Source organism: Lepidochelys olivacea (assembly GCF_965140295.1).
Source record: "Lepidochelys olivacea isolate rLepOli2 genome assembly, chromosome: 8".
Lineage (NCBI taxonomy): Eukaryota > Metazoa > Chordata > Testudines > Cheloniidae > Lepidochelys > Lepidochelys olivacea.
In genome coordinates this window covers 107,343,505-107,367,502 of record NC_140418.1, presented here as the reverse complement: position 1 = coordinate 107,367,502, position 23,998 = coordinate 107,343,505, and the positions used below count along the sequence as shown (strand labels likewise).

The window sequence follows — 23,998 nt, the reverse complement described above, 5'->3', positions numbered from 1 at the left end:
GGCTTTCCACATTCTTAGTGGAGTTAAGCAAGGTCTTAGTGGAGTTATGCAAGTACTTGCCCCAACTCTGTTTGGGATCTTCTCCTTCCTGCTACTGAAACAAGCTCTTTGTTCCTCAACTGAGGAACTCTACTTGCACATAAGATCGGGTGGAAAGCTGTTCAATCTTGCAAGACTCGGGAGGCCCTAATCCAACACCTCCTCTTTGATGATGACACAGCAGTGACACCCCACACAGAAGCTCATTTTTAAAGCCTAATGGACAGTTTTCCAAAGACTGCCAATACTTGGGGCTTACTATAAGCCAAAAGAAGATGAACATAATGTGCCAAGGAGTTGAGGAAGCACCCTCCATCAAGATCAACAACTATGACTGTGAAGTGGTGAACGAGTTTACATACCTGGGGTCCACGATTACAGTCAACCTTTCACTTGAAACCGAACTCAACCTCCTCATTGAAAAAGCCACCACAACAATGTCTAGACTGAACAAGAGGGTATGGCGAAACAACAAACTGACAGAACACACAAAGATCTGTGTGTATCAAGCATGTGTTATCAGCACACTTTTGTATTGGAGCGAGACAGGGACCTTTTACTCTCATCAGGAAAAGAGGCTCAGCAGCTTTCATATGCGTTGCCTTTGTCGAATCTTTGGAATCTCCTGGAAGGACAGAGTCACCATCACTGAGGTGCTCAAGAGGGCCAGCATACCCAGCATGCAAACACTCCTCAAACAGAGACACCTCTGCTGGCTTGGGCATGTGTGGTGAATGAATGATGGGCGCATACCAAAGGACATCCTCTACGGCAAACTGGCATCTAGAAAAAGACCCAAAGGATGCCCCAAATTGTGTTTCAAGGATGTGTGCAAGCAAAGCCTCAAAGAAATGGACATGGATGTGGAGAAATGGGAAGATCACACTCAAGACCACAGGCTTTGGAAACAAGAGCTTAACAAAGGTCTCCGGAGTTCTGAGAGGAAGCCGTCCAGTTTAGCAGCGGAGAAAAGAGCTTGCAGAAGGCAGAACCGAAAGGGTCAAAACGTCACCTTTTAAATGTGACAGATGCGGCAGAGATTCTCTCTCTCAAATGGGTCTCTTCAGCCATGTTCGCGGCTGCCAAAAAGCCAACTGGGTAAATTCTTTACCTCTCAGGGGCACATACCCATGGTCTCTCGAGACTGAAGGATGCCTACTACTATTACAACATGACAGAATTGCTGGAAGTCTTCTCAATCCATTACTAACTTTCCAGAGACCCGGTGCACACCATCCATCCATCTTTTCACTGGTTGACCCCCTACTGCCATGACCTTCCACCATTCCTTCCATAGTAACTTTCTTCAGGTTATTTCCATCTCTACTCCTAGTGTGACTGAAGTACGTAAGTTTGCATCTGTTGATTTCTGACATCAGGGTTCTCTCCAATAATATTTATAATGTAGGCATTTTTCTTTTTTTCATCCAGAAGATGCCCTAGAATCTGTGCTAGCACCACATTTCAAAAGCTTCAGTTTTCTTCTTGTCAGAAGCATTAACTTCCCATGATTCACATCCATAAATTCTGCACATATGTTAAAGAGGCTTAGGGACAAAATACAACCTTTTCTCACATTCTGGCCAGTGGAGAACCACTCACTATAATTGCAAAAAGAAAAGGAGTACTTGTGGCACCTTAGAGACTAACAAATTTATTTGAGTATCCGATGAAGTGAGCTGTAGCTCATGAAAGCTTATGCTCAAATAAATTTGTTAGTCTCTAAGGTGTCACAAGTCCTCCTGTTCTTTTTGCCAATACAGACTAACACGGCTGCTACTCTGAAACCTGTCACTATAATTGAACTCACTGAAAGTCTCTACCACCACCAACAGACCATGGTCTGAATAGTAGATTAATATAGTATTACAGTAAACCGGAAACAGCAGATTAGCAGTCTCAGCCATAGGCTTGGAATACCTAGACTCCCTGAAAAAAGAACAGGAGGACTTGTGGCACCTTAGAGACTAACAAATTTATTTGAGCATAAGCTTTCATGAGCTACAGCTCACTTCATCAGATGCATTCAGTGGAAAATACAGTGGGGAGATTTATATACATAGAGAACATGAAACAATGGGTGTGACCATACATACTGTAATGAGAGTGATCAGGTAAGGTGAGCTATTACCAGCAGGGGTGAGGGGGCGGGGGGGACCTTTTGTAGTGCCAGGTTCAAATCCTGGCAGGGATGACTCAGCTTTTTCTACTGACCTAGGTGAATTCTACATTATGTAGTTTATGATGTCTGCTGGAGAAACCCTTAACAAACTGAGGAGCTTTCTGTCCTGTCAGTACTTCACTGTTCAGGCAGTAAAGATCCAACGTCACTGCAGAGGTAGAGTTTGCCTGGTGCATCTAAAATGTTACACTCTTCCCTATACCTACACACAGTTTACCGTGTGCTGTGGTCTGGCTGACTGCCATATCACGTTCCACCTTCCGACTGCATTTTAGTGGTTCTGTGGTCTTTTGAGTTAAAGCCTCTTTATGTAAATGTAAAATATTTACCTCTCTCACAGTGGTCCCTGAGTTATTTGATGTTTGTAAACTACTTTGAGTTCCTTGATTGGACGGTACTGTCCAAGTCCACCCAATCATCCTTTTTTGTTAGTAGTACTGCTCTCTATTTGATAGGAGTCAGGCAGGCTTGGTGACTCAATTATTTATTGAGGGTGGGATTTTTCAAAATCTCCTAAGGAAGTGAAGAACACAAACCCCAGTGAAAGTCACAGTGGGACGTGTGCTGCTGACTCCTTAGGCACTTTTTAAAATCCCACCTTTATTGTTTTCCTTTGTATGATAGTAGCACCAAGCAGGAGAGGGACCCCGTTGTGCTAGGCCCTGCACATATACATAGCAAGGATAGTCCCTACTCTGAAGAGTTTACAACATAAATAGACAAGGCTACGAAAGGAAGTATTATTACTTTCATTTTATAGACGAGGAACAGATGGATTAAGTAATTTGACTTAAGATCTGGCAGATCTGAGAATTGGCCCCATATCTCCTGAGTCTTCAGCCTGTGCCTTAACCACAAGCTTATGAAGGTTCTAAGGGTATGTCTACACTACGAAATTAGGTCAATTTTATAGAAGTTGATTTTTAGAAATTGATTTTATACAGTCGATTGTGTATGTCCCGACTAAGAGCATTAAGTTGGTAGAGTGTGTCCTCAATACCGTGGCTAGCATCGACTTATGGAGCGGTGCACTGTGGGTAACTATCCCACAGTTCCCACAGTCTCCGCTGCCCATTGGAATTCTGGTTTAAGGTCCCAATGCCTGATGGGTCAAAAACATTGTCGAGGGTGGTTCTGGTACGTCGTCAGTCGCCCCACCTTCCCTCCCTCTGTGAAAGCAACAGCAGACAATCGTTTTGTACCTTTTTTCCTGGGTTACCCGTGCAGACGCCATACCACGGCAAGCATGGAGCCCGCTCAGCTCATCGCTGCTGTTGTGAGCATTATAAACACCTTGCGCATTATCGTGGAGTATGTGCAGAACTGGGCTAAGAGACGCCAGCACGAGGACGATTGTGATGAGAACATGGACCCAGACGTTCCTGAAAGCATGGGCTGTGGCAATTGGGACATTATGGCAGCAGTGGGGCTGGTTGATACAGTGGAACACTGATTCTGCGCCCAGCAAACAAGCACAGACTGGTAGGACCGCATAGTGTTGCAGGTATGGGATGATTCACAGTGGCTGCAAAACTTTTGCATGCGTAAGGCCACTTTCCTTGAACTTTGTGAGTTGCTTTCCCCCGCCCTGAAGCACAGGAATACCAAGATGAGAGCTGCCCTGACAGTTGAGAAGTGAGTGGCGATAGCTTGCAACGCCTTGCTGCTACCGGGCAGTTGGGAATCAATTTGGAGTGGGCAAGTCTACTGTGGGGACTCCTGTGATCCAAGTAGCCAATGCAATCGCTGACATTCTGCTATCAAGGGTAGTGACTTTGGGAAATGTGCAGGTCATACTGGATGGCTTTGCTGCAATGGGGTTCCCTAATTGTGGTGGGGCGATAGACAGAACACATATCCCTATCTTGGCACCGGACCACCTTGCCAACCAGTACGTAAACCGCAAGGGGTACTTCTCAATGGTGCTGCAAGCACTGGTGGATCACAAGGGACGTTTCTCCGATATCAACATGGGACGGCTGGAAAAGGTGCATGACGCTTGCATCTTTAGGAACTCAGGGCTATTTGAGCAGTCGCAAGAAGGGATTTACTTCCCAGACTGGAAAATTACCATTGGGGATGTTGAAATGCTAATAGTTATCCTTGGGGACCCAGCCTACCCCTTGCTCCCATGGCTCATGAAGGGATCCTGGACAGTAGTAAGGAGCAGTTCAACTATAGGCTGAGCAAGTGCAGAATGGTGGTAGAATGTGCCTTTGGACGTTTAAAAGCTCGCTGGTGCTGTTTGCTGACTAGGTTAGACCTCAGCGCTACCAACATTCCCATTGTTATTGCTGCTTGCTCTGTGCTCCATAATATCTGAGAGAGTAAGGGGGAGATGTTTATGGTGGGGTGGGTAGTTGAGGCAAATCGCTTGGTGGCTGATTTTGAGCAGCCAGACACCAGGGCGATTAAAAGAGCACAGCTAGGTGTGCTGCGCATCAGAGAGGCTTTGAAAACCAGTTTCATGACTGGCCAGGCTACGATGTGACAGCTCTGTGTGTGTGTGTTCTTGCTGCAAACCCGCCCCCTTTGTTGATTTTAATTCCCTGTAAGCCAACCACCCTCCCCCCTTTGATAACAGCTGGCAAAGGAAATAAAGTAACTTTTGTTTTGAAACCATGCATCCTTTCTTTATTAATTTAAAAAAAAGTGAGATAACTGACAAGGTAGCCCGGGTGGAGTGGGATGCGGGAGGAGGGAAGGACAAGGCCACATTGCTTATTGTAGCCACACTACAAATCAAAACTGTTTGAATGACAGCCTTCTGTTGCTTGGGCCATCCTCTGGAGTGGAGTGGCTGGGTGCCCGGACCCTCCTCCCACGCCTGCGTTTTTGGGCATCCGGGTGAGGAGGATATGGAACTTGGGGAGGAGGGCAGGCTGTTATACAATGGATGCAGCGGGGGTCTGTGCTCTTGTTGGCTTTCCTGCAGCTCCAACAGACGCTTCATCATGTCCGTTTGCTCCCCCATTAGCCTCAGCATCGCCTCCTGCCTCTGCTCTTCGCGCACACTTAATGCTTTCCTGGCCTCTGCCACTGAATGCCTCCATGCATTAAGCTGTGCCCTATCAGTGCGGGAGGACTGCATGAGCTTGGAAAACATGTCATCGCGAGTGCATTTTTTTTCGCCTTCTAATCTGCGATAACTTCAGGGACGGAGATGAAAGGGGGAGCATAGAAACATTTGCACTTGTGGGGAGACAAAAAGGGAGAGTAAAATTTAAGATGATACATTTCTGAGAAAAAAAGGGAGACTCTTTCACAGTGAATCAAGCAATTCACACCACACAGCACATGTGCTTTAGGTACAAGGTCGCATTTTGCCTTTTATATTGAGCGCCTGCTGCTTTGGTAACACATCACACACGGCTGGGCAACAGAATTCGGTTCCCAGGCAGCCATGGTAAGCCTTTTGGTATGTGGAGTTGGCTTCATCCACATTCATAACATGTGGGAATGGTTTCAAACTGCAGCGCCATCCTTTCCCATAGCAAGCAATGCCAGTTGGGTTTCACATTTAAAAGGAGGGGCTGCCCCCCACCTCCCCTCCACCCCACCGCATGGCTATTCTCTGGGATGATCCATTCACCCATCCCACAGCCGCGTGGCTATTCTCTGGGATGATCCGGTTTAGCCAAGTGCAAACAACCCAGCATGAACAGAGTCTTTTTACTGTTTCCTTACAAAAATTCCCCTATTTCAACCAGGTGACCATGAATGATATCACTCTCCTGAGGCTAACACAGAAAGATAAAGATAAAGACTCACTTCTCAACTTGAATGCAACCAAAACCCAGGACCATTTGCTGCCATGTTTTGTGCTGCAGTGATTCCAGACTACTTGCTCCTGGCTTGGCATGGTAAAGTGTCCTACCGTGGAGGACGAAATAAGGCAGCCCTCCCCAGAAACCTTCTGCAAAGGCTTTCAGAGTACCTCCAGGAGAGCTTCATGGAGATGTCCCTGGAGGATTCCCACTCTTTCCCCAGACACGTTAACTGACTTTTCCAGTAGCTGTACTGGCCGTGAATGCATCCCAATTCTTCAGGGCAAATCAAACCTTAAACACTATTGCTTTTAAACCCTGTACTGTAGTTACAAATGTGCAATCACCAGAGCTGTCTTCTCTGGCTTCAGAGTCGGGGATCCCGCCTTGGGAGGGTATTGGCTCCAGGGTGATGAAAAGGTTCTGGCTGCCAGGAAGAACGGATTCACTGCTTGCCTGCTGCGCATTATCCTCCTCCTTTTCCTCATCCACAAAATCCTCCTCCCTGTTGCGTGAGACTCCCCCCTTGCAAGTGTCCACGAACAGTGGTGGGGTAGTGGTATGGTCCCCCCTCCTAGAATGCCATGCAGCTGATCATAGAAGCGGCATGTATGGGGCTCTGACCCAGAGCGACTGTTTGCCTCCTTTGTCTTTTGGTAGGCTCGCCTGAGCTCCTTGACTTTCATGCAGCACTGCTGTGTGTCCCTGTTGTAGCCTCTCTCCACCATGTCCTGTGCGATTTTGGCATATATATTAGCATGTCGTCTTCTTGATCGGAGTTCGGCCTGCACAGATTCTTCTCCCCATACAGCAATCAGATCCAGTGTCTCCCTTTCGGTCCATGCTGGAGCTTGTTTGCGATTCTGGGGGTCATGGTCACCTGTGCTGCTAAGCTCGCTACGCTGACCAAACAGGAAATGAAATTCAAAATTTCCCAGGGCTTTTACTGTATACCTGGCTAGTGCATCGGAGTTCAAAGTGCTGTCCAGAGCGGTCACATTGGAGCACTCTGGGATAGCTCCTGGAGGCCAATACTGTTGAATTGCGTTTGCACTACCGCAAATTAGACACAGCGAGGTGGATTTTAGCACTACTCCCCTTGCCAGGGAGGAGTACAGAAATCGATTTTAAGAGCCTTTAGGTTGATGGAACAGGGTTGGTTGTGTAGACGCAGTCATTTTAAAATTGACCTAATGTGGCTACATTTGACCTAACCCCGTAGTGTAGACCAGGGCTAAGAAAGGAAATTCCCAAGTAGCAATAACTTTTCTGCAACTCCCATCTATTCCCAAATGTGTATAAGCTACATTGCTTAGATGTAAACAGCTCTTCTTATAAAATCAACAGAAGGAAGCTGTTCCTTAAAATGCAGATTTTTCTGTAGCATATATGGGTGTTCCCTTGCCATGAGAGAGATTGTGATAAATGGGCCTAAAAATTTACCCTAATTGTTCAACTGTAAAAAGTGAGAGAAAGTTCATAAAGTGCCACAATAAGTGATCACAACAAATGTTGATGAGAAAAGACACAAAAAAAGAGACCGAGACTGAATTAGTCCCAACAGAAAGGGCTGTATTGATTCCACTCAAAGACTGTGTTAAGATGACTGGTAAACAAGAGGAGTAGAGGAATGGAAATCGGTGAACCAAAATTTGATGTTTAAAATTTGTCTATTGGAGGTCAAAATAATGAGAGGATGGAGTATTCTGCCCAACACTCCTTTCTGGGGTTCTTAAAAAGAAAAGACCTTTGGGAAAAATTAGCAGAAGAAGCATCTGTCTGCCAACAATTGCTGGAGCCAGCTTTATCGTCATGGCTGCCATCCCTACTGTCTCCTGGGACCCGGGACCTTCTTCATGCTAATCCTGAAAGATGTCCTGACCAGAGTGGGTCAGAGAGAGGGAACCCAAATGATATCACCACCAGCTCCATCTAAATCTTAGATGCCACCTGTGATGTGAGACTTTCTCTCTTGTCTCTCTCACTCACATATACACACACATACGCATCCCCCCACCCCCACACTGTGCCCTATTTATGTCTTCTTTTCCTTCCCACCTTATTTCTTCTCTTTCCTATCCTCTTTTTTCCTTCTGTCTGGTAAGTGTCTGGCTTAGTCAGCCAAGACTGTATATTTTGCAACACTGCTGTGAGCCTGTGATCGGAAAGAGGCAACTAAATGCAATATCCTCAACAGCCTGATGCTGATAGCAGTTCACTAGGTCTCAGAGTGGCTAGTAAGACTGAGGGCTGGGCCTGTGTTTCTCCAGAAGTGAGGTTGCAAGCTAGTCAATATCAGAGACAGAAGCTTCATTTTCTATCTCTGCTGGTCTTTTCTCTCCCTCTTTCGTGTTTGATTGTCTTGTTTTGTCTTCTAGGAAACAGGATCAAACTTTAACAACAGCTCCAGCCTGTTTTAATTAATGTCTTCTCTTTTCCCCAAAAAAGATAGTTTTTACCATCTTAAGAGACTTTAGATGGAAAACCCTCCATGTTTGCCAGACTCTCTTGGAAGAGAAAGAGAACGAGAACAAGGAATGTTGTTAAAATGAAAGCATTAATTAATACTTTACATTTCAAATGCTTTAACTGTTTTCCCCCCTCCCACCCACTGGTCTTTAATAAAAGGTTAAAAGGATTTTTAATGGTGTATTTGCTGTGGTACTAAGCAGCCTGTGGTCCCTTAACCTTGTTTAAAACTGTTCAGTGTTGATAGTGACTGGGTCATGTTAACACTTTAACTGTTTGGATCTGCATATTCAGTCTAAATTAATACAACAGATCCCAATGCCAACAGGTGTTGGAGGACAAAATAACTAGAGGGGGGATCCATGTAGGCAATGCTTGGAGAAGAAAGAACAGTTCTGGTGGTAACTGAGATTCTTTGAGGTGATTGTCTGCTACTTGCCTTCTGTTGCCGCTGATTTAGAACCTTATAAAGATGCCATTGTTGAATAGCTGCTGTCAGCGGTGCAGTATATCTCTGTAGCTGTAGGGCCATTTCTCAGCAGTACTAAGCTCCTGCTGCTTCCAGTGACTTTGAGTGGTTAATAGTGAAACCGTAAGGATGCAGTTTTTTGTATGGAATAATAATTATTATTTTTGTGTCGTGGCTTACATCTCGGTATCTACAGGTACCGTAAAAGCATTAATGATTGATGCCTTGCAGTATATCTGTCACATGGATGAGTAGTAGTATCTCCATTTTGCGGACGGGCAGAGGCACAAAGAGTTTTGCTCAAGGTCCCACAGTAAGTGTATGGTAAAGTTGGGTACTAGACTCAAATCTCCTCTCTCCAAAAGAAAAGGAGGACTTGTGGCACCTTAGAGACTAACCAATTTATTTGAGCATAAGCTTTCGTGAGCTACAGCTCACTTCATCGGATGCATACTGTGGAAAGTGTAGAAGATCTTTTTATATACACACAAAGCACGAAACAATACCTGCTCCCACCCCACTCTCCTGCTGCTAATAGCTTATCTAAAGTGACCACTCTCCTTACAATGTGTATGATAATCAAGGTGGGCCCTTTCCAGCACAAATCCAGGGTTTAACAAGAACGTCTGGGGGTTGGGAAAAAACAAGGGGAAATAGGTTACCTTGCATAATGACTTAGCCACTCCCAGTCTCTATTCAAGCCTAAGTTAATTGTATCCAATTTGCAAATGAATTCCAATTCAACAGTTTCTTGCTGGAGTCTGGATTTGAAGTTTTTTTGTTGTAATATCACAAAGTTCAGTCACTTTGTCCTTACCCATAACTATTTTACATTTGGGGACAATGTATAACTTCAGATCAGCGACACTGCTATGGGTACCCGCATGGCCCCACAGTATGTCAACATTTTTATGGCTGACTTAGAACAACGCTTCCTCAGCTCTCGTCCCCTAACGCCCCTACTCTACTTGCGCTATATTGATGACATCTTCATCATCTGGACCCATGGAAAAGAAGCCCTTGAGGAGTTCCACCATGATTTCAACAATTTCCATCCCAACATCAACCTCAGCCTGGTCCAGTCCACACAAGAGATCCACTTCCTGGACACTACAGTGCTAATAAACGATGGTCACATAAACACCACCCTATACCGGAAACCTACTGACCGCTATTCCTGCCTACATGCTTCCAGCTTTCACCCTGACCACACCACACAATCCATCGTCTACAGCCAAGCTCTACGATACAACCGCATTTGCTCCAACCCCTCAGACAGAGACGAACACCTACAAGAGCTCTATCAAGCATTCTTACAACTACAATACCCACCTGCGGAAGTGAAGAAACAGATTGATAGAGCCAGAAGAGTTCCCAGAAGTCTCCTGCTACAGGACAGGCCTAACAAAGAAAATAACAGGACACCACTAGCCGTCACCTTCAGCCCCCAACTAAAACCCCTCCAATGCATTATTAAGGATCTACAACCTATCCTGAAGGATGACCCAACACTCTCACAAACCTTGGGAGACAGGCCAGTCCTTGCCTACAGACAGCCCCCCAACCTGAAGCAAATACTCACCAGCAACCACACACCACACCACAGAACCACTAACCCAGGTACCTATCCTTGCAACAAAGCCCGTTGCCAACTGTGCCCACATATCTATTCAGGGGACACCATCACAGGGCCTAATAACATCAGCCACTCTATCAGAGGCTCGTTAACCTGCACATCCACCAATGTGATCTATGCCATCATGTGCCAGCAATGCCCCTCTGCCGTGTACATTGATCAAACTGGACAGTCTCTACGTAAAAGAATAAATGGACACAAATCAGATGTCAAGAATTATAACATTCATAAACCAGTCGGAGAACACTTCGATCTCTCTGGTCACTCGATTACAGACCTAAAAGTCGCAATATTACAACAAAAAGACTTCAAAAACAGACTTCAACAAGAGACTGCTGAATTGGAATTCATTTGCAAATTGGATACAATTAACTTAGGCTTGAATAGAGACTGGGAGTGGCTAAGTCATTATGCAAGGTAACCTATTTCCCCTTGTTTTTTCCTACCCCCTCCCCACAGACGTTCTTGTTAAACCCTGGATTTGTGCTGGAAAGGGCCCACCTTGATTATCATACACATTGTAAGGAGAGTGGTCACTTTAGATAAGCTATTAGCAGCAGGAGAGTGGGGTGGGAGGAGGTATTGTTTCATGCTTTGTGTGTATATAAAAAGATCTTCTACACTTTCCACAGTATGCATCCGATGAAGTGAGCTGTAGCTCACGAAAGCTTATGCTCAAATAAATTGGTTAGTCTCTAAGGTGCCACAAGTACTCCTTTTCTTTTTGCGAATACAGACTAACACGGCTGTTACTCTGAAATCTCTCCAAATGCTAAGCTTTAACCACGTAGCCTGTGTGTTAGTTACAGCTCTTTTCATTAGGCTTCTGCAGTCACTTCTCCACCCTTGAGTTATGTGACTGGCTGTGCTATTAGGCCACTTCCCAATAGAACAAGGGCAGCGCTGTCTATTTGGATGCCCAGAGGATCCATCCCCTTTAAAGTCTAAACAGTGGCTGATGACTGTCGGCCAGTAGAAATCTGCTTTGTAATTTGATTAAAATGTTTGAAACTTGTCCTGTAAGTAATACTTCCACTGAGATCTTACTTCTAGCATGTAGTAGAAAAATAGCCTGAACAAGTGGTTCTCTGTTACCTTTTAATCTTCACTTCCTTTTGGAGAGACAGAAGTCTGAAATAGTATCTAGATAGCTTTAATTCCTTCCTGGAGCTTCACCTTCCTAAGAGTGCGAAGTCCCTCAACAGAAGTAGTGATTTAGTGGTAAAAAGAACAGGAGGACTTGTGGCACCTTAGAGACTAAGAAATTAATCGAGCACAAGCTTTCGTGAGCTATAGCTCACTTCATCAGATGCAGCTCACGAAAGCTTATGCTCAAATAAATTTGTTAGTCTCTAGGGTGCCACAAGTCCTCCTTTTCTGTTTGCGGATACAGACTAACGTGGTTGCTACTCTGAAACCTGATTTAGTGGTGTTTCAGATATTTCTGACCCCACGGTGGTTTGATATTCTCCCATGTTTGTGTAAAAAACAAACAAAAAAAGTTTGTTTCTGTTAATAGTCTTCATAGCTGTTTTGGAGAAGCACGGTCAAGGAAGAGATTTAAATACTAAAGGATCAGTCAGGGTGACACACTCAGCACTTACATACCCTGGAAAGTCTTGACTCTCATTCTTTTTCCCACAGGCCTCCAGAGCTAGCATCAAAGTATGCAAATTTCTCTGAGGGAGTTTGCAGACCTGGGTATGCATCAGCGCTCATGACTTCCATCTTCCCAAAGTAAGTGATCAGTTCCCCAGTGTTTGTACTTTACAGCCCTGCTCTTCCCCAACTGCTTACCTCCTCTGCATGCAGGATCCTATGTCGGCCTGGCTTGATGTGAGTAATTGGCTGAGTGAGGCCTTCCATTTACCTCCCTAATCCTGTCTCCCCAGAAATGATCAGCAGGCTGGGAACAGAATAACTGTACTAGCTAAGATAAGGGGGGATACCCAGGGAACCATTTATAGTTGACAAGATAATAATGAATCAGATAAACCTGGAACATAAGGTGAAGTAAAGAGAGAGTCATGCATGGACAACGTGTGCTGTACGTGGATTGGTTCCTACAAAGTGACCAAACCAATCCCAGAACATGTGATGCAATGTATAGTAAATACAATGTAATGTATAAATGTATATAAAGGAAGAGGTTTGCTGTGTGGCTTTGGATGTGTGGTATACTCTGTACCCACCCCCTATGCTTGAGCCTGATCAACTCAAACGTAATTTGATTGTATGTTAGTAAAGGAACCCAAGTGATGAGACTGGAATTGAACCGAGTTTGTGGGGAACCAAGTGGAAGAGGTCTCAGGGGAACCTCAATATGGTACTCATAGGTAGCTTGTCTCGTAGATGGTTGCTGCATTATTTTGCTATTCCCGTTCCAGTGGATGCCCCTTGTGAAATCCTGGCTTTATGGAAATCAATGGGGGGTTTGCCATTGACTTCAGTGGGGCCAGGATTTCACCCTATGAATATACAGTATGGTATCTTCAATGATGTAAGCAGTAGATCAACAAAGAGTGTAGGCTCAGGGCCAAATTCACTGCTGGTGTAAGCAGGTGCAACTCCATTGAAACTACAAGTGCAGCTCCACTGAGTTGCACCTTCTCAGTTAGTGGTAAATTTAGCTATCTGAGGTAGGAGGGGTTATAATCTCCTCTACCTGCACACAAGGGCAAACTGGCCCTCAAGTGCTCGGGAGCTGGGCAGCAGAGTTTTCTAAATAGTGTTTAGAGAGCCCAAGTCTGCTGGTCTTGCTGTATCTCATTCACTTTTTCCAATGAAATATCACACTAGTCTCCTCATCTTCCCCTCTGAACAAGTCTGCTGTGATATTGTCAACCCCAAGTGTTCAAAAACAATGAATCAGGTTCCCAGAATCATGAGATTGGCTTAAAAATAATGTTGGAGTTCTTTTTATTTGCCTTTTGTTTTTTGAGTCTTTCTGATACTTTTGGGTCACCTTTTCAAGCTTTTCCCAGAAATCATGATGTCTGGAATTTTTTTTCTTAAATGAAAGCTGAGATTCTTCTTCGAGTGCTGGTCCCTGTGTGTATTCCTTTGTGGGTGTGTGCATGCACGTGGAGTCAGAGAATTCTTGCAAGCAGTGTCTGTTTGGCCACTATGCGTCCTTTACGTTCCTTGTGCTTCCAACCAAACAAATAAAGGATGGAGTGGCCAACTGTCTCTCCAGTTCCTTCCTGCTCCCTCGTGGCTTGGCTCCGAACCTCCAGAGTCCAGAGCTCTCCTTCAATTTCTTTGCTCTGAATATTTCAAAGGTTGCCTTAGTGCTTTTTTGTATGGTTCTTTATAGTTAGTTTTTAATAGTTTTACAACTTTTAGCAGAGTTTTCTAGTTAGATAGAATCCCTGCCTTGGGGGCACTCCCTTCCCCCATACACCATTATGGGTATTGGATTATGGCCAGAACTCTGGGCTTCAAAAACTGTGTGTCATGTCCCCAGTCTTTCTCAGTCAGTGACAAGCATCAGCATTGTTTGTACTGTCTTGGGGAGGCCCACATCATGGCTAGGTGTAATACATGCTGCTTTTTCTCTAGCCATACCCATGAGGTGAGGGGACCCTGGCTTAGAAAACACCTTCTGGAGAAGGCCAGGAGGCTGCAGTCAGAACCAGGCTGTGGAACACTCCCCCACGGCCCCAGTACATTGGCTTGAATTGTTACACAGCATGCCTCCTGCTGTGAGGTCTGACTGTTGCTGGGGAATCCATACCCACAGACCACCCCATCAGGTTTTCATTGGGCAGGCAGAGAATGCTTGCACAAAGCGTAAGAGCAGGTCTGCCTCTTAAGTCTGCTTCAAAGATGTCCAACGCAGCTCCTCCTAAATCGAGCAAATCTGCTCTTTCAATCCCTGAAGACTTATTATGTCCTGAGTCCCAGAGCCATGTCTCAAAAGCCCATAGACCAGAGTATTGGACCCCAGCCCAGTGACACTCACTCCACCAGTACTGTCCAAATCAAAAAGTTGGAATCTGCTGGTTCTGCCGCAATCAGAGCTTCTACCACCAATGGCAGTGCTGCTGTCTCTCACTCCGGTCACATGGAGCCTTCTTCCTCCGACCCCACCAGCATGAACGTATCAGACTGCTTGCACTCTAGGGAGGCAAGACTTACACTGCACTGCAGGACATCTGTGCTCTCCCTGAGGTTCTGTTTCCCCCATCATCAGGGCCTTCTCGCACTAGGGAGATTGACTCTGCCAGGGGATGTTACCTTTGACAGAAGCCTATCCCCTCCTCCATCTTCCAACTGTGCCTTTCCTCTGTTGGAACTGCTGTTGGATTGAGACCTTTTCTTCTCTTTCTTGGGAGAGTCTGAATCTCCAGAGGAGTCACTGTCTCCTCCTCTGAGAAATAAGAAAAAGAGGACTTGTGGCACCTTAGAGACTAACAAATTTATTTGAGCATAAGCTTTCATGAGCTACAGCTCACTTCATCGGATGCATTCAGTGGAAAATACAGTGGGGAGATTTATATACATAGAGAACATGAAACAATGGGTGTTACCATACACACTGTAACGAGAGTGATCACTTAAGGTGAGCTATTATTACCAGCAGGAGAGCAGGGGGAAATAAACCTTTTGTCATGATGATCAAGGTGGGCCATTTCCAGCAGTTGATAAGAACGTCTGAGGAACAGTGGAGGGTGAGGGGCGGGGATAAACATGGGGAAATAGTTTTACTTTGTGTAATGATCAACATCCTCCCCAGCAAACAGGGAAAGATTAAGAATGAGCTCTCAAAACTGGATACTCTCATAAAAAAACAATCTTCCACACAAACTTCCTCGTGGCTGGACTTTACTAAAACTAGACAAGCCATTTACAACACACACTTTGCTTCTCTACAAAAGAATAAGACACTAAACTATCTAAACTACTACATGCCACAAGGGGCCACAGCAATGGTTCCCTTAACTCACCCAGCAATATTGTTAATCTATCCAACTATACTCTTAGCCCAGCAGAAGAGTTTGTCCTATCTCGGGGCCTCTCCTTCTGCCCCTCCACCCCCACGAACATGATACAGTTCTGTGGTGACCTAGAATTCTATTCTCGACGTCTCCGACTCAAGAAATATTTCCAACACACCTCTGAACAACATACTAACCCACAGAGACCTTCCTACCAAGACTACAAAAAGAAGGATTCTGGGTGGACTCCTCCTGAAGGTCGAAACAACAGACTGGACTTCTACATAGAGTGCTTCCGCCGACGTGCACGGGCTGAAATTGTGGAAAAGCAGCATCACTTGCCCCATAACCTCAGCCGTGCAGAACACAATGCCATCCACAGCCTCAGAAACAACTCTGACGACATAATCAAAAAGGCTGACAAAGGAGGTGCTGTCGTCATCATGATTAGGTCGGAATATGAACAAGAGGCTGCTCGGCAGCTCTCCAACACCACTTTCTACAAGCCATTAACCTCTGATCCCACTGAGGGTTACCAAAAGAAACACCACCATTTGCTCAAGAAACTCCCTGAAAAAGCACAAGAACAAATCTGCACAGACGCACCCCTGGAACCCCGACCAGGGGTATACTATCTGCTACCCAAGATCCATAAACCTGGAAATCCTGGACGCCCCATCATCTTAGGCATTGGCCCCCTGACACCAGGATTGTCTGGCTTTGTAGACTCCCTCCTCAGGCCATACGCTACCAGCACTCCCGGCTATCTTTGAGACACCACTGACTTCCTGAGGAAACTACAATCCATCGGTGATATTCCTGAAAACACCATCCTGGCCACTATGGATGTAGAAGCCCTCCACACCAACATTCCACACAAAGATGGACTACAAGCCGTCAGGAACAGTATCCCCGATAATGTCACGGCAACCCTGGTGGCTGAACTTTGTGGCTTTGTCCTCACCCATAACTATTTCATATTTGGGGACAATGTATACCTTCAAATCAGAGGCACTGCTATGGGTACCCACATGGCCCCACAGTATGCCAACATTTTTATGGCTGACTTAGAACAACGCTTCCTCAGCTCTCGTCCCCTAACACCCCTACTCTATTTGCGCTATATTGATGACATCTTCATCATCTGGACCCATGGAAAAGAAGCCCTTGAGGAATTCCACCATGATTTCAACAATTTCCATCCCAACATCAACCTCAGCCTGGTCCAGTCCAAACAAGAGATCCACTTCCTGGACACTACAATGCTAATAAGCGATGGTCACATAAACACCACCCTATACCGGAAACCTACTGACTGCTATTCCTACCTACATGCCTCCAGCTTTCACCCAGACCAGACCACACGATCCATGGTCTACAGCCAAGCTCTACGATACAACCGCATTTGCTCCAACCCCTCAGACAGAGACAAACGCCTGCAGGATCTCTATCAAGCATTCTTACAACTACAATACCCACCTGCTGAAGTGAAGAAACAGATTGACAGAGCCAGAAGAGTACCCAGAAGTCACCTACTACAGGGCAGGCCCAACAAAGATAATAACAGAACGCCACTAGCCATCACCTTCAGCCCCCAACTAAAACCTCTCCAACGCATTATTAAGGATCTACAACCTATCCTGAAGGACGACCCATCACTCTCTCAATTCTTGGGAGACAGGCCAGTCCTTGCCTACAGACAGCCCCCCAACCTGAAGCAAATACTCACTAGCAACCACACAACAGAACCACTAACCCAGGTACCTATCCTTGCAACAAAGCCCGTTGCCAACTGTGTCCACATATCTATTCAGGGGACACCATCACAGGGCCTAATCACATTAGCCAGACTATCAGAGGCTCGTTCACCTGCACATCTACCAATGTGATATATGCCATCATGTGCCAGCAATGCCCCTCTGCCGTGTACATTGGTCAAACTGGATAGTCTCTACGTAAAAGAATAAATGAACACAAATCAGATGTCAAGAATTTATAACATTCATAAACCAGTTGGAGAACACTTCAATCTCTCCGGTCACTCGATTACAGACCTAAAGGTCGCAATATTACAACAAAAAGACTTCAAAAACAGACTCCAATGAGAGACTGCTGAATTGGAATTAATTTGCAAATTGGATACAATTAACTTCTGTGTGTATATAAATCTCCTTACTGTATTTTCCACTGAATGCATCCGATGAAGTGAGCTGTAGCTCACGAAAGCTTATGCTTAAATAAATTGGTTAGTCTCTAAGGTGCCACTAGTATTCCTTTTTTTTTTGCGAATACAGACTAACACGACTGCTACTCTGAAACCTGACAAGGATATTAAACATCTAGATTTCTTGAGAAGCAAAGTTTTCACATCTACTAGTCTTCAGCTTTGTACAGTGAACTGTCAGACATTGTTGGCCGAGTGCTACTGTCTCAACCACTCAAAATTCACAGATTTTGTAGCCAAGTGACCACAGCAGGACGGAGCTCACTTCTAAGCTGTTATTGAAGAGGGTAGGCTGATGGCTAGAACCGCTCTTCAATTAGTGGTTGATGCAGAGAATGATGGCAGTGGCCATCGTGCTGTGCTGTGAATCACGATGGCACACTTTGGGGTTTCCCAGTGAGATCCAAAACACCATGGAGTCCTTACACAAGGGTCTCCAGTGCCACCCTCCACTTCCTGGGTGTAGATACGCATGTCACAAAAGGGAAGTATCATAGGCAGCTTACAAACCTAGACCGGTATCTCAACAGTTTTATCACCAATGGTCTTATGGCCCTCCGCATACGAGAGATGACGAGTACAGAAGGGTCATTTGCCTGCAGCTCCCATGTCTACACTACCATGTCACTCCCATCCCCAGTAGAAAGATGTTTTTGACAGTTGCTCAAGAGCTGCACATCATTTATGATGCCACCTGTCATAAATATAAAGGGAAGGGTAAACCCCTTTGAAATCCCTCCTGGCCAGGGGAAAGCTCCTCTCACCTGTAAAGGGTTAAGAAGCTAAAGGTAACCTCGCTGGCACCTGACCAAAATGACCAATGAGGAGACAAGATACTTTCAAAAGCTGGGAGGAGGGAGAGAAACAAAGGGTTTGTGTGTCTGTCTGTAGTCGTCTTGGCCGGGGACAGAACAGGAATGGAGTCTTAGAACTTTTAGTAAGTAATCTAGCTAGGTATGTGTTAGATTATGATTTCTTTAAATGGCTGAGAAAAGAATTGTGCTGAATAGAATAACTATTTCTGTCTGTGTATCTTTTTTGTAACTTAAGGTTTTGCCTAGAGGGGTTCTCTATGTTTTTGAATCTAATTACCCTGTAAGATATATACCATCCTGATTTTACAGGGGGGATTTCTTTATTTCTATTTACTTCTATTTTTTATTAAAAGTCTTCTTGTAAAACACTGAATGCTTTTTCATTGTTCTCAGATCCAAGGGTTTGGGTTTGTGGTCACCTATGCAAATTGGTGAGGCTTTTTATCCAACATTTCCCAGGAAAGGGGGGGTGCAAGTGTTGGGAGGATTGTTCATTGTTCTTAAGATCCAAGGGTCTGGGTCTGTAGTCACCTAGGCAAATTGGTGAGGCTTTTTACCAAACCTTGTCCAGGAAGTGGGGTGCAAGGTTTTGGGAAGTATTTTGGGGGGAAGGACGCGTCCAAACAGCTCTTCCCCAGTAACCAGTATTAGTTTGGTGGTGGTAGCGGCCTGTCCAAGGGGTAATATTTTGTACCTTGGGGAAGTTTTGACCTAAGCTGGTAAAGATAAGCTTAGGAGGTTTTTCATGCAGGTCCCCACATCTGCACCCTAGAGTTCAGAGTGGGGGAGGAACCTTGACATGGTGGCACAGTGGTGGGATTAACCTGAAATCATTTTGAGATCCAGTTGAGATTTTTTGAACTAGAAATACAGATTTTAAAAAGGAATTTTTAGGAAGTCCAGAAGGCAGCTTTGAAACTGAAAGCAGCTTGGTTTCTCTCTGCTTTGTGGCCAAGCAGAGACAAAAGGGGATTATCTTGTGAATTGCAGGTTTTCTTGCCTGGAGGCAGGGTACTTAACTCCTGCAGGGAAATTCACAGTCTTCCAACCCAGAGGTTTTTTTTTTTCTTTTCTTCCTAAAGTAAATAGGGGGTGTGTGCTCTACCCATTTGCCTGGAGACAAAAGTGGCAGGGTTTTTTTTTAGGATTTTGATTTTTTTTTTTTTTGTTTTACAAGGAGCACAGGTTTGAAAGGAAATTTTTTTTTTCTTTGGGCTGGGTAAGCAGTTTTCCAAGTAGTTGGAGGTTTTTTGCTTTAATTTGGGCCCAGAGCAGAGACAAGGGAATTGTCTTTTTCTGTAGGCTGACAATCACTATCAGAGAATAGGTACTCTATTCCAGCACAGCAAAATTTTACAGCCAAGTTTTGTTTGTTTATTTCTAAACCTCGGGTGTAAAGTTAGTTAAAAACAGAGAGGTTAGAATGGCCAAATCCTCAGCTCGACTACAGCTGGAATTAGCCAAATTTCAGGCTGAGGAAAAACAAAGGGAACATGAAAGACAGATAGAACTCATGCGGCTGGAGAAGGAGGTACAGGAGGCTGCCCACAAGAGGGAAATGGAGGCAAGGAAGCATGTGGAGGAGATGGAGAGGATAAAGGCCCAGCAGAATATACCAACAAACCCTAGCAATCCTTCTCCAGGTACCACTTCCCATCCCAGAAAGTTCCCCACCTACAAGGCAGGTGATGATACTGAGGCCTTCTTAGAAAACTTCGAAAGGGCCTGCCTTGGGTACAACATCTCTACTGACCAATACATGGTAGAGCTGAGGCCGCAGCTCAGTGGACCCTTAGCTGAGGTGGCAGCTGAAATGCCTAAAGAACACATGAACAAGTATGAACTGTTTAAATCCAAGGCGAGAGTCAGAATGGGGATAACACCCGAGCAGTCTCGTCGGAGGTTCAGAGCCCTAAGGTGGAAACCAGACATGTCATTTACCCGACATGCCTACCACATTGTAAAACATTGGGATGCCTGGATATCAGGAGCAAGTGTTGAATCTCCAGTAAATTTGCCCTTCCTAATGCAAATGGAACAATTCTTAGAGGGTGTTCCTGAGGAAATAGAAAGATACATCCTAGATGGGAAACCCAAAACTGTAATTGAGGCAGGAGAGATTGGAGCCAGATGGGTGGAGGTGGCAGAGAAGAAGAAAACTGGTCGCAGTTGGAGCGGAGACCAGAAGGGACCACCCCAGACCACACCCTATTACCGGGGGCCGCCCAAAGCCCCACCTACCTCCCAAAGAACCCTCCAGACCCCTTATCGTCCCACCACCCCGTTCTCCAGCAACCCACCTCGCCCCGGTGACCCGTCAGCTGGACGATGTTTTAAATGTAACGAGCTGGGGCATGTAAAGGCCAACTGCCCCAAGAACCCCAACAGGTTACAGTTTATTGCACCGGAATCACACCAGAGGTCCACAGGCCCAGATACCTCCCAGATACCCTTGGAGCGGAGGGAAACTGTGAGTGTGGGTGGGAAGAAGGTCACCGCGTGGAGGGACACCGGAGCACAAGTGTCAGCTATCCATGCTTCCTTAGTGGACCCCAATTTAATCAACCCAGAGATCCAAGTGACGATTCAACCCTTCAAGTCCAACTCTTTCAATTTGCCTACAGCCAAGTTGCCTGTCCAGTACAAGGGCTGGTCAGGAATGTGGACTTTGGCAGTCTATGATGATTATCCCATCCCCATGCTGTTGGGGGAAGACTTGGCCAATCATGTGAAGCAGGCCAAGAGGGTGGGAATGGTCACCCGCAACCAGGCTAAACAAGCCGTGAGGCCTAGCTCTGTTCCGGAAACTTCTATCAGGACCCAGTCAGAGGTGATGGACCTGGACCCCAGGCCAATGTCTGCAACAGCAGTAGTGGATCCAGTCCCAGAGACCCAGACGGAACCAGTCCCAGAACCGGAACCAGCCAAACAACCAACACCAGACCCCGTGTCAGCACTGAATCCAGTACTTGCAACCTCAACACCAGAGGGCCCCACCGAACCTGAACTGGCAGCAGCCGATAACCCTACACAAGAGGCTCAGCCGGAGCCTGAATCCCAACATAGTGCACCAGCGGAGAGCGGTTCACAGTCAACAGAAACAGCTCCATCCCCTATATCGCTTCCAGAGGGACCAAGCCTAGGTCCACAATCCCATGAGGAACTGATGTCTCCAGCATCAAGGGAACAGTTCCAGACCGAACAGGAAGCAGATGAAAGCCTCCAGAGAGCTTGGACGGCGGCACGGAGCAACCCACCGCCTCTCAGCTCTTCTAATAGATCCAGGTTTGTTGTAGAAAGAGGACTTTTATACAAGGAAACTCTTTCTGGGGGACACCAGGAAGACTGGCATCCTCAGAGACAGTTGGTAGTTCCAACTAAATACCGGGCCAAGCTCTTGAGCTTAGCCCATGATCACCCTAGTGGCCATGCTGGGGTGAACAGGACCAAAGACCGTTTGGGGGGGTCATTCCACTGGGAGGGAATGGGCAAGGATGTTTCTACCTATGTCCAGTCTTGTGAGGTGTGCCAAAGAGTGGGAAAACCCCAAGACCAGGTCAAAGCTCCTCTCCAGCCACTCCCCATCATTGAAGTTCCATTTCAGCGAGTAGCTGTGGATATTCTGGGTCCTTTTCCGAAAAAGACACCCAGAGGAAAGCAGTACATACTGACTTTCATGGATTTTGCCACCCGATGGCCGGAAGCAGTAGCTCTAAGCAACACCAGGGCTAAAAGTGTGTGCCAGGCACTAGCAGACATTTTTGCCAGGGTAGGTTGGCCCTCCGACATCCTCACAGATGCAGGGACTAATTTCCTGGCAGGAACTATGAAAAACCTTTGGGAAGCTCATGGGGTAAATCACTTGGTTGCCACTCCTTACCATCATCAAACAAATGGCATGGTGGAGAAGTTTAATGGAACTTTGGGGGCCATGATACGTAAATTCGTAAATGAGCACTCCAATGATTGGGACCTAGTATTGCAGCAGTTGCTCTTTGCCTACAGAGCTGTACCACATCCCAGTTTAGGGTTTTCCCCATTTGAACTTGTATATGGCCGTGAGGTTAAGGGGCCATTGCAGTTGGTGAAGCAGCAATGGGAGGGATTTACACCTTCTCCAGGAACTAACATTCTGGACTTTGTAACCAACCTACAAAACACCCTCCGAACCTCTCTAGCCCTTGCTAGAGAAAACTTACAGGATGCTCAAAAAGAGCAAAAAGCCTGGTATGATAAACATGCCAGAGAGCGTTCCTTCAAAGTAGGAGACCAGGTCATGGTCTTAAAGGCGCTCCAGGCCCATAAAATGGAAGCATCGTGGGAAGGGCCATTCGTGGTCCAGGAGCGCCTGGGAGCTGTTAATTATCTCATAGCATTCCCCACCTCCAACCGAAAGCCTAAGGTGTATCATATTAATTCTCTAAAGCCCTTTTATTCCAGAGAATTAAAGGTTTGTCAGTTTACAGCCCAGGGAGGAGACGACGCTGAGTGGCCTGAAGGTGTCTACTACGAAGGGAAATGTGCTGGTGGTGTGGAAGAGGTGAACCTCTCCATGACCCTTGGGCGTATGCAGCGACAGCAGATCCAGGAGCTGTGCACTAGCTACGCGCCAACATTCTCAGCCACGCCAGGACTGACTGAACGGGCATACCACTCCATTGACACAGGTAATGCTCACCCAATTAGGGTCCAACCTTACCGGGTGTCTCCTCAAGCTAAAACTGCTATAGAACGGGAGATCCAGGATATGTTACAGATGGGTGTAATCCGCCCCTCTGAAAGTGCATGGGCATCTCCAGTGGTTCTAGTTCCCAAACCAGATGGGGAAATAGGTTTTTGCGTGGACTACCGTAAGCTAAATGCTGTAACTCGCCCAGACAACTATCCCATGCCACGCACAGATGAACTATTAGAGAAACTGGGAAGGGCCCAGTTCATCTCTACCTTGGACTTAACCAAGGGGTACTGGCAGGTACCACTAGATGAATCTGCCAAGGAAAGGTCAGCCTTCATCACACATCTCGGGCTGTATGAATTTAATGTACTCCCTTTCGGGCTGCGAAGTGCACCCGCCACTTTCCAAAGACTTGTAGATGGTCTCCTAGCGGGATTAGGAGAATATGCAGTCGCCTACCTTGACGATGTGGCCATATTTTCGGATTCCTGGGCAGACCACCTGGAACATCTACAAAAAGTCCTTGAGCGCATAAGGGAGGCAGGACTAACTGTTAAGGCTAAGAAGTGTCAAATAGGCCTAAACAGAGTGACTTACCTTGGACACCAGGTGGGTCAAGGAACTATCAGCCCCCTACAGGCCAAAGTGGATGCTATCCAAAAGTGGCCTGTCCCAAAGTCAAAGAAACAGGTTCAATCCTTCTTAGGCTTGGCCGGTTATTACAGACGATTTGTACCGCACTACAGCCAAATCACTGCCCCACTGACAGACCTAACCAAGAA

At 46.0% G+C, this 23,998-nt stretch overlaps 1 protein-coding gene across 4 annotated transcripts in view; it reads left to right on the top strand.

The window, feature by feature from the left end:
* The window catches only part of ST3GAL3 (ST3 beta-galactoside alpha-2,3-sialyltransferase 3), a 369,376-nt gene that overhangs the window by 144,167 nt on the left and 201,211 nt on the right, over window positions 1-23,998 (top strand). For all 4 annotated transcript variants that reach the window (XM_084637380.1, XM_084637379.1, XM_084637378.1 and 1 more), the window contains one exon: window positions 12,207-12,299. In XM_084637380.1, the coding sequence (XP_084493506.1) occupies window positions 12,207-12,299 (93 nt within the window). The remainder of the gene's footprint in view (window positions 1-12,206; window positions 12,300-23,998) is intronic.